At 32.1% G+C, this 14,730-nt stretch overlaps 1 protein-coding gene across 10 annotated transcripts in view; it reads right to left on the bottom strand.

Annotated features, from left to right (window-relative positions):
- The window catches only part of LOC128998002 (synaptotagmin-7-like), an 800,371-nt gene that overhangs the window by 73,357 nt on the left and 712,284 nt on the right, over positions 1–14,730 (bottom strand). For 6 of the 10 annotated variants that reach the window (XM_054423907.1, XM_054423908.1, XM_054423910.1 and 3 more), the window contains one exon: positions 7,988–7,999. The exons of the other annotated variants lie outside the window; for them this stretch is intronic. In XM_054423907.1, the coding sequence (XP_054279882.1) occupies positions 7,988–7,999 (12 nt within the window). The remainder of the gene's footprint in view (positions 1–7,987; positions 8,000–14,730) is intronic. 10 annotated transcript variants of the gene reach the window in all.

Raw genomic sequence — 14,730 nt, 5'->3', positions numbered from 1 at the left:
AAAATTGGTTTGTAAATATTAGCTTTTTAGAAGTCGTAAAAATAGACATGTATATTTATCTATGTATGTGTATATTATCTAATTGTTTTTTGAAACATCCATATTCATTTAAAAATGTAAGTTATTAAAATAATTTATAAGATTTAAATAGTGCAATTTTTTCTCAGTTTTAAGGAAAATTTGTCTAATAAGTTTATCCTATAAAGCTGGGGAGCAGAGCCTAGGTAGCAATGGCTGTAGAATGTTACTTTATTTCCAATATCTATTACACAATATTATTATAATATACCATTTAGATGTACAAAAAATTACATTTTTACTTTCAGGGGAGATATGTATTTTAGATGTATAGGGGAATACATAGTATATGGAGAAAGTATTGTTTTCGTCAAAAATCTCGAGTTTGAGTTTTGAGTGGATATATCCATTTGGGTCCCCCTGGACCCAAAAAAGTGGTTTTCGAAGTGATGTCTGTGTGTGTGGATGTGTACTGAGTTACAGACCACACCTGTAGTTCGAATTTGATAAAATTTGGTATGTAGGTACTAATCCATAGTACATCTAGGGTTTTTTCATGTTTCGAAATTTAGATTTTTAAATGGTGATTTTTCCATAAAACCCATAAAATAACGGAAAAATCGGGTTTTCTCAAAAATGGCCCGAAAGATTTTGAAAAAAAAAAATAAAGTATGTTGTCCTTTAATTTTCAAACAAAATGGTTTAAATTCCATTCCCGTAAAAATTACGGTTCCAAAGTTATTGCAACTTATGTTATTTTTTATAAAACCATCATAAAATAACAACAAACCAGATTTTAGAAAAATACTTGTTTCGACTAAAATTAGTATGTTATGGTCCTTTAAATTTTGAACAAAATGGTACAAATCCAATATCCGTAAAAAAATACGGTTTCAATGTTGTTGTAACTTATGTTATTTTACCATTAAAAACCCATAAAATAACAAAAAATCTGATTTGAGGAAAAAATCCTTTTTTTAATTGAAATTAATGTTTTATAGCCTAGTCCTTATAATTCTAAAAATAGTGAAACCCCCTCTTGCTATATTAATTGCGGTTCAAAGGTTATAGCAACTTTTGTAATTTTTTCCTATAACATATCATGGTTACTTCAATCGCTTACTCATGATAAAGGTTGTTCATATGCTTATGGGAGAAAGTATGAGGCAGACTGCTGATACCCTTGATTTATTTCAATATATTTCCTTTAAAAATCTCACCCCCGAACCTTGAAGGCACGTGGGGCAAAGTCAATTGTGTATGGAAGAAAAAATTGTCGTACTTTAGAGTGCACCTCAAGCGTAGCATTATCAATCAGCTCGATTGTATAGGTCATAGGGAAAACGCTGGACATAAAAAACATAGACTTTTTGTATATGTCAATCTATATAAAGATTAATCTGGCTTTGACATCACAGTTTAAAATTATGATTTTAAATAAGGAAAATTTAGTCACCTGGAATGAGAAAATTTAACCATTGATCAAATATCTCTATATCACTCTGTAACAAAACCATTGCTACGTGATTTGTTATAATAGTTGAGACTTAAGTCATATAGTGCAATTTTGATTCGCACGATCGTATGTATTTTACGTCTATAAAATCATCCGTTAAATGAAATAATACAACATAAACTGCATATTGGACTACAAATTAATGCTTTATAACAAAAGGCCGACGAAAGATACAACAAAACGGGTTTGGGCCGTTTTCTTAAAAACATAAACATGGCGATGGGGTAGAATACCGTACGATAATATTGTACAATCCTTATTATAGACTTAATTTCTGTCAAATTTCCACATTGCATTTTGATCTTTAGCCGTTCCGTTATTTACTATATAACTAGGTGAACAGAGAAATAATAATTAAAGTCAAATATTAAAAAAACTTTTCTTGTTTCATTCTAGCTAATTGGGTATGAATGTTTAGCAATTATCAACGCTTCAATATCGATATCGGCAAACAACTAAACAGACTGAGTAGCTGCTCCAACCATACGGTATTAAGGCCAAATGGCCCTTGAACCATCATACCACAGCCAATCACAAAGTATAATCCCCTCGGTTCAAATTTGGCTGTTCAAGCATAATCTATCAACTCAAAACTATGATGGTTAAGAATTAAACTTGAATAATGAAGTTTTCGATATAAACATGTATGTACACTCTTTACGATATTTAAATTATAATGTGGCATGGTGGATGTATTTCAGTCGTATGATTGGAAAATCGACTCACTTAGTTCCCCCTATGAATATATAGTGGGCTATTCACCAAGGCTCCATGCACTACCTTTTTACATTCAAGAGGTCCATATCGCACATCGGAAATCTGTATTGTAGAGCGGGGTAACAGCTTAGGGCACAACCCTATTGGCAGCGATTAAGGCCAAGGTCAGTCACTACCTCCAGATTTCTCATTCTAGTACTTATCCTCCTATTTTCCCCAGGCTTCTGAGGTCTCTTCTGGACTGGTGTTGCCATTTCAATGTTTGCCTTCCTGATGGTATTCTGCCCTCGAGGTATTTAGTAAGAATTTTCTGACTAAGGAGTTGTCATCTGCATTCAATCCTTGTTGCATTTCTGTAACTTCTCACTTTTTAGTCATGAGCATTACTAGTAGATAGGTGAAACTGTTCACCTTTTGACATTTGTGCTCTTATATTTCTACAGGTTTTTCATAAATAGTTTGAGCAGCTCTCCCTCACATCATTATCTTGGTTTAACCCTCATTGATTTTTGAACCAAGTGTGTGATTTATAAGCTTTGTGGCCAGCACGTTATGTTTAAGCTACAACAGCGACATTCTGCAAACGTGGGGAATGTATTAGTCCCTAATATAATTGCAGGTTTGTTTCTCTTACTTCTTACGGAACTTCTTTTAGAGCTCAGTTAAATAGCCATAGCGACAAACCGTCTCCCTGTCTTACACCAGTATTTACATACAACGCATCTGAGTACTCTATTCTATCGTGTCAACGTCCTTAAAGTAGACAAAAAGTCACATACAACTGAAGTTTTATAAATGATATGCTACCACCACAGAGGTGAAACTTTGTGGAGGGTTAGCTTGGCAATGGCAATGGTTAACTGGCGGAGTGTTTATTGTCTATGACAACAGCTGACCAATTAATTGAAGAATAGGTTGTATATGCCTTTGCCAACCTGACAGAGAATTTACGGTTCATTTCCTATGAAAATTTGAGTGGTGGTGGGTTGATTGCCTGGAAAATAGTGCACTGATGGAAAATTTAGTTGTTAACACAACAGTGATAGATGAAGGGTCATAGGCAACCTCCGGTTTGTTTATGTGAACTGTTAACTGACCAATGACCAAGGAGTGCATTGTCTATGGCAACCAACCACCCAAGGAGTGTTGGATTGTTTATGGCAACAGTTGACGATGATGATATATCGGAAAGCAAGCAGACAGGCGGCACCAGTGGTAACAGCATTACTGTGATGGGAATCAGCAAGCTCGTCACCGCAGAGAAGTTGTCGCACGAATGATTCTCTACCACAAACTGTATCTGTCAGCCGGCAGATCTGAATATTGCGGCCGTGCTATTTATAGTCTGCTTCCTGTTGCATCGGAGAACCTGAGAAACACCGATACAAAGATAGCCTCTTCTCTCTTTTAGACTACTCATCCCAGTTTAAAAAATCATAAACCACTAGAAACACAATAATATATATAGCCTAGTTTTTTGTATGGTATTATGTTTGTGATCTAACATTTTTTCAAAAACAATTGCAATTTGAAATGTGTATATTATTAATAGGGCTAGGTGTATGAAATTCGTTACAATATACAATTCTTAACTTGTAGTATAGTTTGTTACGTCGGCAAACAATACTACCTGATAACTGACAAGGATATTCTAACGGGTAATGTTTAGCCATTATTTATCGTAAATTTAATACTCATACAATTATGTTTGTAAAAGATAATTGCTGAATTATACGAGCACCGTTAATTTTGTCATCACTTAACTGTAATGTAAAAGTCATATTTTTGTGATCAAAATAACGAGGGCTGTTTTTATTTATCTCATAAGATACAAATACATTTTAAATAATTTAATAAGCTATAAATTTGTCTTGGTTGTCTTTATTTGTTCAATTATTACATGAATTAATACTTTACTATAATTCTATGACATTTAATTACAAGACAACGTTAGCATTAATTAATTAGTTATTTTAACTTTTTATCAGCAAAGAAGGTCTTAATAATTGGTTTTATTAAAACAGAATTACACACAGAAAAGTAGACATTTTAGACACATTTTTAAAACGAGTTACTTGGTTTCCTAATTTTCTTTACATAAATATGCAAAGTGTCAAACTAGTTTATTCACACTCTGTAGAGCAGATAAACAACTATGTTTAAATAGCTTTGCTACTTCATGCATATTCGATACCTTATACCTCCTCTTAGATGAGTTAACCCAACGTCATCACGAATATTAGGCAGACAGCGATGTCTTTCAGATTACTTAACGGTAAATATATGATATTAATTGCTAGTGAATTGTTCGTAGAATCAAGCAAAATGGGGTAGACTTCCATATCTGTTGGCACAAACAACCAAACCAAAATATCGACCGAGAAATCGATTATTCTGTATATCGTTTGGTTAGTTAGGTAAGGTTAACTTAACCTAACTAAACAAACGATATATCGAACAAAACAATCGAATAATCGATATTTTAATTTGGTTGTTTGTGCCAACAGATACGGAAGTCTAATCGCGAAATGTGCACTATTAAAGAACCAGAAGCTAAAAATAGTTTTAGCATCATATCCCCATATGACAACTCTTAGCACGTTTCTTACAAACTATGGCAACAAGCCATTTGCGAGTTTAAAGTTTTTATTTCTCCCCTAAGAACCGATTATCGTAGGTGGTATGATGAGACTTATATCTGGGACCTCTTTACTTTTCCATTTTGATGTAATCACAGGCCAAAACACTTTGAATATACCCACAGACAGATTTCAATGCAATTTCGCATAAATGTGTAAGGCTGGGTGATCACAATAAGTGTGTGAACCAGCAAGATAGTTTAATAATTACTAGGTGATATGAGTTGAAAATGTTTAAAAACATATTTTTTTCCTTAAAGCATGAAAGTTCTCTATTCCACCATCGCGCAGAGCTTAAAAACAAATAATTTAGCATAGTCAAACGCTGTTTTTTAATTAAGTAAAGGTACAGAGAAAAAAAAACTGAAATTCAAAGTCCCTACGTATTGTTATGGAGGATAAGACAAATTTTGTAAAATATCTATAAAATATTTATAAAACATATCTCTTTTACTTTTCCTGTGGCAGCAAAGCTAAGTACTCTCTCAAGTCAATGTTATTTAAATAGGGAATATATCTAACATATTGAAGGAAATATTCTGGTAAAAACTAATCAGGCAAATAGAAATTGGTTTTGTCAGGTTTGCTGGTTTTCTGATTTCACAAATAGTTTATTTAGATTGGGTTTATGTTATAAACATTATATAGCCTATACGTGCTGGATAAATTTAGTACATATAATTCTTTATGTTACAGTATTAACCATTAGAAACCATTAACCACTAACCCATTAACCATTAACCATTAGTACTGCTAATGCAGTACTTATATTGTGTCTTTAATTTTTAAATCTGCATTGTGATTATTCGAGGATAATTGCATCTTTCCGCCAATAGTCCAATGGCGAGTTAGAGTTGTAGAAATGTGTTTAAATAAATAAATACTGGGTGTGGCAAGTTAGCGTGCAGGATGGGTACTAGTGTTAATGGTTGCATGGTTTTCAACAGGCCACTGATAACATAATAACAGTGTATGAAGTAGAATAAGTAATGGAACAAAATGGGAAAAAACATGTACAATAAATTCCCAACACAAAAACACCAATAAAAAATAGTTTTGGCGTGTGAAAAACTACATCTGGCCTGATATTATACATTCTTTATTTAGCGTATGATGCCTGAACCAACCTAATGACATTTCCAAAATTTATGTGATGTGTGTTAGTTTTTGAAATCAAAAGAACAACAAATTTAAAGATTCATTATGTAGCTTATTTTAAAAAGAGATGAAGGATCACAAATAAGTTGCAATATAAGCTGTCCAGAATGTCAAGTGAAACACACGTCAGACAAGCTGCAGTTTTAAGTTCAAATTGAGTCAACTTAAAGTGTAGTGTTGAAATACGATACAGATAGACGGAAAATGCTTGTCGCTATACTAGAATTGTTTCAACAAGTGAAAATATAGTGAATTTGTGCAATTTTAATTGAAGAATTATGACCGAGGAATTTAAAATCGTCAAGAACTTCTATTTGAAAAAGAAGATTCAGTGTGGAAAGATTCAATCTATATTTCATTGTTTAGATGAAAATTGAAATTTAAACTAAAACTGCAGATCTATAAATGTTGGATGGTATTTTTCAAGTCTTAGCTAGTATTCTAGTCATGTGTTAATGCTTTTCACCCACTAAAGTTTTTGTGAATGTAACCCGTAATTGAACCCGCTTCTCCCATACCGAAGTCTGAGACTTTAACTACTATGCTAGCAGCACATCCAATATTAAAACAGAAATATTTGTAAAAACTATAACCTCTTGTTGAGATACTAGAAGAAGGTAAAAAACAAGCTGTATCTCAATTTCTTTAAATTTTGAAAAGTATCTAATCTTTTTTGGTTTGGAAGTAAAAACAATAAAATGTATTATTAGGTTGGATTTTAAATTAAAAATTAACTTTGCCGATGAACTTGGCTGGTTTTAAAAGAATGTGTCACACTTTACGTTACAACAGTTGTTTCTCTACGGGAGCCTCTTTTTGGACATTTCCTCCCCCACAGAGAAACATCATCATTGCAGTCTCATAGCTTATTTTATATGTCAAACCTGTTTTCATTGTTGTTTTCATACTCAAAAGAATATAGAAAAAGAAGAATTTATAGAGAATATTTGTCAAACAATTGAAGAAAGTTGTTTAAGAGTGTCATGCTCTTTCGACCTCCTCGTAGTTTCAGTTTTCAAGACACCAGCCAACCAGTGAGTTTAAATACAACCTTATTGTCATGGACTAGAAATGGTAACGTTAGAAAAAAAATCAAACACGATATTCTTATGTGAAAGATAAAATACATGGTAGGATTCTTTTAAAATATCTTAGATACTTGTAAAACATACGCTCAATAAATTGCTTTTTATTGGCTACTAATATACTTACGTGAGTATTGGACTCTTATTACCTTCTACAGATTACCATAAGCCATTAGTTATTATTTAGATTAAAACAAAATAAGTCAGAATTATCTTGTTCAAATATTATGTGAAACAAGTTTGAAATATGATCCTTCAAAATTGAAATTATTGCAGTTTTAATTGTGTTTCTGTTAACAAGCCAATTTTAGAAATGATGGTAAATGTTAAAAATGAATATTAAGAACGCAGGAATAGTAGGTTAAATGATATTGTTAGGTTTGTAAATATAAGCTTGAAAACGTGCATGACTAGTATAAGTACAGTTTTTGGATTAGGTAGATTTAATGCCATCTGTATGACTTTCGTTGTTAAATACTCTAATTCTTATATTAAATCGCAGTTTACCTCTTACAATATTGACAATTGATTCGATGTTAAAATACCAAAGAAAATACATGCTAAGAAATCAAGCAAAAGGATATTTCTAGTAACGTACATCTACATGTTGCTACATGTCGATGAAATACATGTTCAATGACAGTCGAAATATTTTCTTTGTGAGATTGAGTAACTAATAGTACTGATGATAAAATTGTTGTGATTTAATTGCTGAATATATGATGAAATGGATCATGAACTGAATGATCATACAACTACTCATACTATGATACTACTATCATTCAATATTAATAAAAAAAATACTACTTCTTTCTGAGCATACTGGTGCAATTGCAGAATACTTCCATACTTACTCTAGCTGGGCCCTTCATGGTTAAGCATGGAACAGAAATAACTGTTTAGTTACAATGATTACTATATGAAACCATAATTACAAGAGGATGGTGACATTTGGTTTAATTTCAGTACTTTTAGAGACTATTATAAACTACAAAAGATAAAATGAGTAACTTACTTATTACATACTACTAACGTAACTATACCTAAATATCATTACTGTAACCCATTAAAGAAATATAGTAATTTATGTTAGTTAAGGAAAATATATTAAAAATATCTTTAATCGATAACTTTAAAACTTTATTTCATAAAAAAATTGACATTTTAGAATTGTACGCACAATTGAGCCAAGAGATCCATTTGTTCCCTTCATTTAGATCGACTTGATGTGAAATCGTCAACAGACTATTGTTGTTCAACTCATTGTGGGATGTTAGGGCTTAATGTTCTAAGACATTCTCTGATGCAATATATTATTTGCCTTACTAATCTAATTTTGAAAAACCTACAACAAGTCAAAACCCTCACTTGCCGATTGGTTTAACAACAATTTACCAACTTTTGGACTAGCTAGAAGGCCTAGTCGGTTTACTCCGTTATTCAGGTTAAAGATTAGAAAGTTGAATAGTTTTCGTAGAGATCTTGCTAATGGCACCTTGGAATCCTTTAAAGTTCCAATTTCATTCTTATTTTTATTCAATTTTGGTTATTAGTTTATTATACCATCGGTTAAATTTTTTTCCTTCAGTTACCTAACAATGTACATGTTCTCTCACTGATTTGAGAAAGCAAAGTGGCCAATTCGCTCATCAGTGAGACAATGTTAACATTGTCTCACTCTAATTACTTTGACTCACTCGCTCCAGATTTGCAACGTGAATGCACGAAATAGTGAGCGCGTAACATGCAGACAAGGTCGTATGCGCTCGAAATACGTTGGCAGCACTGGCTGTAAATCAGCTGGTCAACTGTTGTACTGTTGTATCATTAAATGTCGTATTAAAAGTTCACTTCTGTGTAAAAATATGTTACGTTTCTTTACCAATTTATTTGTTTTATGGTAACTGTAGGAAAAATATAATGTGCAACTCGAGTGCAAAGTGCAATTGCTCCCTTTGCTCACTAGTTGCACAAATAACTATTTTTCAATTTTTTACTTGATAGACAAAGTAACTTCTCGTTTTCGGTGATGTTTGGACGCCTCCCTATATGGAAATATATAAATAATGACATTCGTTCTTCATGCTATTGAATATTCGATCCATGGAAGGTAGTTCAATAATTGTAGCAAGTATGACACACAGAGTTGTTGTCTATGTCTTGAACAACTTTAAGACTGAGTGTATGGACTCAGAGTGACGCAGTATTCAACAATGTTACCACCAATAATTGCACACGGGTCAACATGTGAATTTATTGCAAAGACGGAATATTTTTTCTGATGTTTGAAAGTGTCCATGGCGTATGTTTGTGATCAATGAAATGCCTTAAAATGAAAAGATGAAGCAAAGTGGTTATTTTGCAACAACGGCAAAGTGCTTAAAGCGTCTTGATAAGCGTTCCAAATCCCTCTTAGTATTTTTCGGTGATAACATTGAGAGTGAAAATTTTAACAAATCAAGGAAAAACAATAGGGCTTTCAAGGTAATTTCGTTTAGGAGGGAAAATATTTTAAAGCAGCTTCATACCCATTCTTCATGTCTTAACAATGTGCGAGCACAAGTATGCTATATAATTGGTAGTTTTTATCCATCATCCGATGCTTACTTTTAATTTTCACAGCTATTTTTAACAGGTAATATAGTTTATCACATTTATCAAATAAAAAAATATTTATTTAATTTCACCATTCATAAGTTTACCCGAGCAAAGAGTGGTGAAAAAGTTAGTTGATTCGAATTAGTATACTGTCAAATAAACTATTTATATCTTATGAATTAGCTTAGAACTATACTTTCAAAATTACGTCCATAGTTGGAAATCGTTGTAATTTTAGTGAAATGTTATGTGTGTGTTGTGTGTGTGTGTTTGTTTTTCTTGAATTTTATTTCTTGGATTCTTGGAATTTCTTGGTTTTTATTTATTTCTAATTTTTGTTTGACATGACTTTAATTAATAATAATGTTTCTTCATACATTTGTCCGTCATGATTAATTTCCAGTTAGTACACAGGAAGCAAGTAGGCCTACGTTTTTGTAATTAATAGTTCGATGTAGGTGCTGATGTTATATACATGCTATGTACGTTTGTAATACTGGTTTCGTTAATCAAGCTTGTTAAACGTTTACATTTTACTAATTAATATGTTTTCAAAATTTGTTTTTAGACCTCGGAGCTTTTTCTTTTAATACCATTTATCATTTAGGTTAAATACAATCTATGTGAATTGTAAGTTATAAAAAACTATATACTAAATGAATCCGAAAATATATTTAAATGGTGCAAAACTATTTATATTTTTATTAAATGAACTGTCCCGCTCATTCCTATTTGTCCAATCACACTGATTACCAGGGTCTATAGTCTAAGTAAACATTATTTACACATATGTCGTCTTTTGCAACCGCAACAGTATTAAAACTGATGTTATTGCAATTCTCGTAATGGCCATCCCAGGAGATTACGGATATTATGTTTGTAGAGTTTAGGTGTAGAACATTTGGTACTGACCGGGAACATAGATCCCTTAGGAAAATGAAAGTGTTGAATGTTGCATCAGAAACATTAAAGCCAGTAGATGACAGTGACCCCAAATTAGCAGTTAAATTGATAATGCTAGGTTTTAATTATAATATTTATAGTGCGTTAAAATCTTTTTTTTTATGGTGTTGAATGTTTTAATATTTTGAAAGAAAACAAAGGTATTTACTACGAAAGCAGTACATAGTATTTTAACCAATGATTTAAACCCATGACCTTATAAGTTGTAGCAGATTAATTTCCAGAAACAAGAAACGCAAGCTCTTTTAAAGAACACAGGACTTAAAGTAGTAGTGTTTAATGGCATAAGAACTGAAACAAAATTGAACTTTAGAGATACAATTTTATTGCAGTCAAGTTTGTAAGGATTGTACTAAAGACAAATCGTTACTGTATGTCCAGTCCTTTGAACGGAAAAACGCTACGAAAGATACAGTAATATCCCTGGAAAGTTATATTAAGACCAGCGTTTCCTCTTTATGCCAACTGTATTTATTTTGAAACACAAAGCAATATCCTTAGTGAGGCAATATGAACAATTTACAAAATTATAATCTGTCTGCTTTAGACGGGTTTGAATGAGTCTAGTTCATACAGCTAGTACCATTTCAATTGATACAGTAAATTGAAATCACTGTAAATAGTCAGCCTTTATAAGATAGAGTGAAAAATTGTTGATAGTAAAAAATGAAAGTAATCAATCTTAGGATTTTAAAGCGTAATCATGTTTATTCACGTGGTAAAAAATAAGAATGACAACTACATTAAGCAATAAACTTACATAAAATACAATAATGAATTATAATACTGATATAATCTTTTCGTCTTTCTATATGCTACAATCTTAAGTGTTTTTATCATAGTAATAAAGCGTTTACGAAGAAACGGAGCGAAGAAGCTTTACATAATGGAATAAGTAGAAGGACAAGTGTTTCCTTTTAATAACCGCTTATGTTTGGTAATCGTATTAACGGAAAGGAGGGCGGGGACAAGGAAAGTGGTACTTGTGACAGTCGTTGTTGATGTGATGAGCTGTTATATCGTTGTTATATCCGTGTTCTTATATCGAATTTGTATGAAACATTGATGCTGAGACTAACGACTCGAACCTTTTCCAACGACAATTAACAGTCACATTATGATACAGCTACTTTGATTTATTTTGTTTGCACACTGTTTGGAAGTGTAGTTATACAAGTGTGGTTGTCAACTCATTTTACACATTTTATCCCGAATTGTCATCTTCCTTGGGGGTCAAATATTACCCTTCGATAGCTCTTCCTATCATTTATTCTTTATAAAGGAACCAATACAACGTCTTAGTGATTTTGCTTCAGTTTTGTGTAGGAAATATATATCTTTAAGGCAAATCAACACAAGGTTCTTCACAACTCTTGCTACCCCTGAAAGAAGCTAAGATCGTGTTTAACTGTATACGTGTTATTTCAATATATACGTGTATATGTGTTCAAACTACACGTAGACCTAGAGTAAGTAATATATAACCCCACCCGTAACATATTCAGTTAAAGGCATTATACGGGTTAATGGAACAAAAACTGTTCAGCAAAACCAAAATTCGGATCTAAAACGGCCACCACTTCTTTATCTAAAATATGTACACTCATAATAGTCCGATTAAACTACAGTGGTTAAGCTCTTCACTAATCGGGAACTAAAGTACCTTCGAGTTGAAGTTTTTGGTTTTATAAGTTTTTTCTGCAATTAAAACAACTGTTAGTTATGTGATGGATGGGTAAATCGCAGGTATTCTCTTGGTATATAAAAAATAAACGTTATTTATATTTAGTATATATTCAGTTTTTCACGGTCTGATAACTTGAAATCAAACTTCATGACGGTTTTCAGTTAAAGCACTGGTTAACCCCCATCTCTGAGGAGACTGAACTTTTAATTTAATTTGAAAACCAAACCAATAGTTTCTCTAGAGTTTTAATCATGCAGACGGTCTATTCCACTACAATGATTTTGCTGACTTAATGAAGTAGAACATTCTAATATAGCTACAATAAACTCTATGGCAGTTGAATTGGTAATGAATGAGCAACCTGCAAGCCTTGTGAAAACCCCCTTGATTGCTTCATGACGTGATAACATACAAATAGCCTTGATTGTTCTATCTTGTTTAAAGTTCACTGCTGATATACATTGGTTGAACCGAGCATAAAGCAATAATATCAACGTTTTAACAACATTCCAGACTTTTATTTTGCAAGAGAACGGTAAAGCTACAATGGTAAATGAAGAGACGAGTTTTGATTTAATAATATTGAGCATAAATATATGATCAATATCAATATCAATTAATATTAATGAGATATAATTCATTAAGTAATAAAACAATTAAATGTAAGAAACCGTTTTGTGTGCATAAAATTAAACAAAATATAAAAAATGTGAGTATATAGCAAGTGAACATTTGTTTTAGTGTTTCTTTATTTATTTTGTTGTAAAATTGTATGGATCTAAAATATACAAAAGTGAACAGTTTGGATTAACATTTTCCCCTTTGACATTATATCAAAATTATAATTATGAATTCTATTCTTTAAGATGACTTATTTGTTAGGTTATTTAGGAAAATGACAAATTTGATAATACATCATATTATAATAATACTAGGAGTAATCTACTGTTACTTAAAAAATGTCACTTTTTTAGATTTGGAATTCATTATTAAATCTTGGAAATCGTATGTAAAAACAACATGAAAGGATTTATTCCCGTTTAGATGTTTTTTTTTGCAAAAAAAATATTCCAAGATTGGAAATCATAAGTCAGCGAATGAAAAATTCGTGCACTTTTTCAAAATAGTACGCCATGTAAAATAGGAAAATGAAATAACTTAGATGAAATTAGATTAAATAATAAGAATAATAACGCAGAAACACTACTGAAAAAAGTGAATACATTTTGTTTTGTTATTTAACGATAGTAATGTGTTACGAATTAATTCTCTGTTGGCAAAGCTTCTGCTTAAATTGAGTTTGAATTTTCTTTATTACATACTGCGTTGCGAACTTCCTCGATGCCATTTTGGTTCAGTTCCTGGAATAGCATTTAGATATATCATGGAAGGGTCTTTGATAGTTACGCTATTGTTCAACGGACCCCTTTTTGGTAATTGTATTTCACCAGAAAGCCGACGATGTATGTACTTCGTATCGTGGTTTAGTAAAATAGAATGTTTACGAAGTCAAAAAATAGCTGTTGCAAGTAAAATAAATCCCTTACCTGGTACTAGCATAAATTCTAAATAAAAGGAGAGCGTCTCAACATATATTGCAATTAACTTTAAGATAATTTCAAATTTGTTTTCTGAAATTTGGATTAAATTTGTTTTCAATCCGCCCATCGCAAATTTTGTCAACTAGTTGATAATGTAATCATAATCTGAAACCTATACTGGAGACGAAATTCAATGTAATAGCTCATTTGGATTAAATATTATTCTAAATGTCACTAATAACATGGTCGTAATTTGTGTACGTTGTCAATTCTCCTACTACTCCTCACGGTTCCTTATTGGTACGTAGTTGAAGTTTACATAATTTTTCTGTTGTTATATGCAAATATGGCTGGTGCCTAGGTCCTACGCATAGGGACAACTTCTATAAAAGTTAATTTTCAAAGTACAATACACAAAAAAAATCAACAATTCGTTGCTTGAAATATTTTATGTTGTTAAAATTTGTGTTATGTCTGTCATTTGCATTCTTGACGTTTTTTTAAGGAAATTGTACAAACTAATCTTGTTCCTAACGTCGCCGTTTTAGTATACAAATGGCATCTATGAACAAAATCTATTTAATTTGCAATCAAACCATTGACCTTCGAATTGAATTTGATCACTATAACCCACCTACCCTGACAATTCATCAGGGGGCAACAGGGGGGTGTAACTGAGGGGTAGTTTTGGGCCAGGGGGCAACAGGGGGTGTGACTGAGGGGTAGTTTTGGGCCAGGGGGCAACAGGGTGTGTAACTGAGGGGTAGTTTTGGGCCAGATGGCAACAGGGTGGTGTAACTGAGGGGTA

This window comes from Macrosteles quadrilineatus, unplaced genomic scaffold (genome assembly GCF_028750875.1).
Source record: "Macrosteles quadrilineatus isolate MER2022 unplaced genomic scaffold, UCM_ALF_1.0 Scaffold_7__1_contigs__length_78375512, whole genome shotgun sequence".
In the NCBI taxonomy this organism is placed as follows: Eukaryota; Metazoa; Arthropoda; class Insecta; order Hemiptera; family Cicadellidae; genus Macrosteles; species Macrosteles quadrilineatus.
Note: the sequence above shows the minus strand (reverse complement) of the source record. Positions and strands in the feature narration are given on the sequence as shown.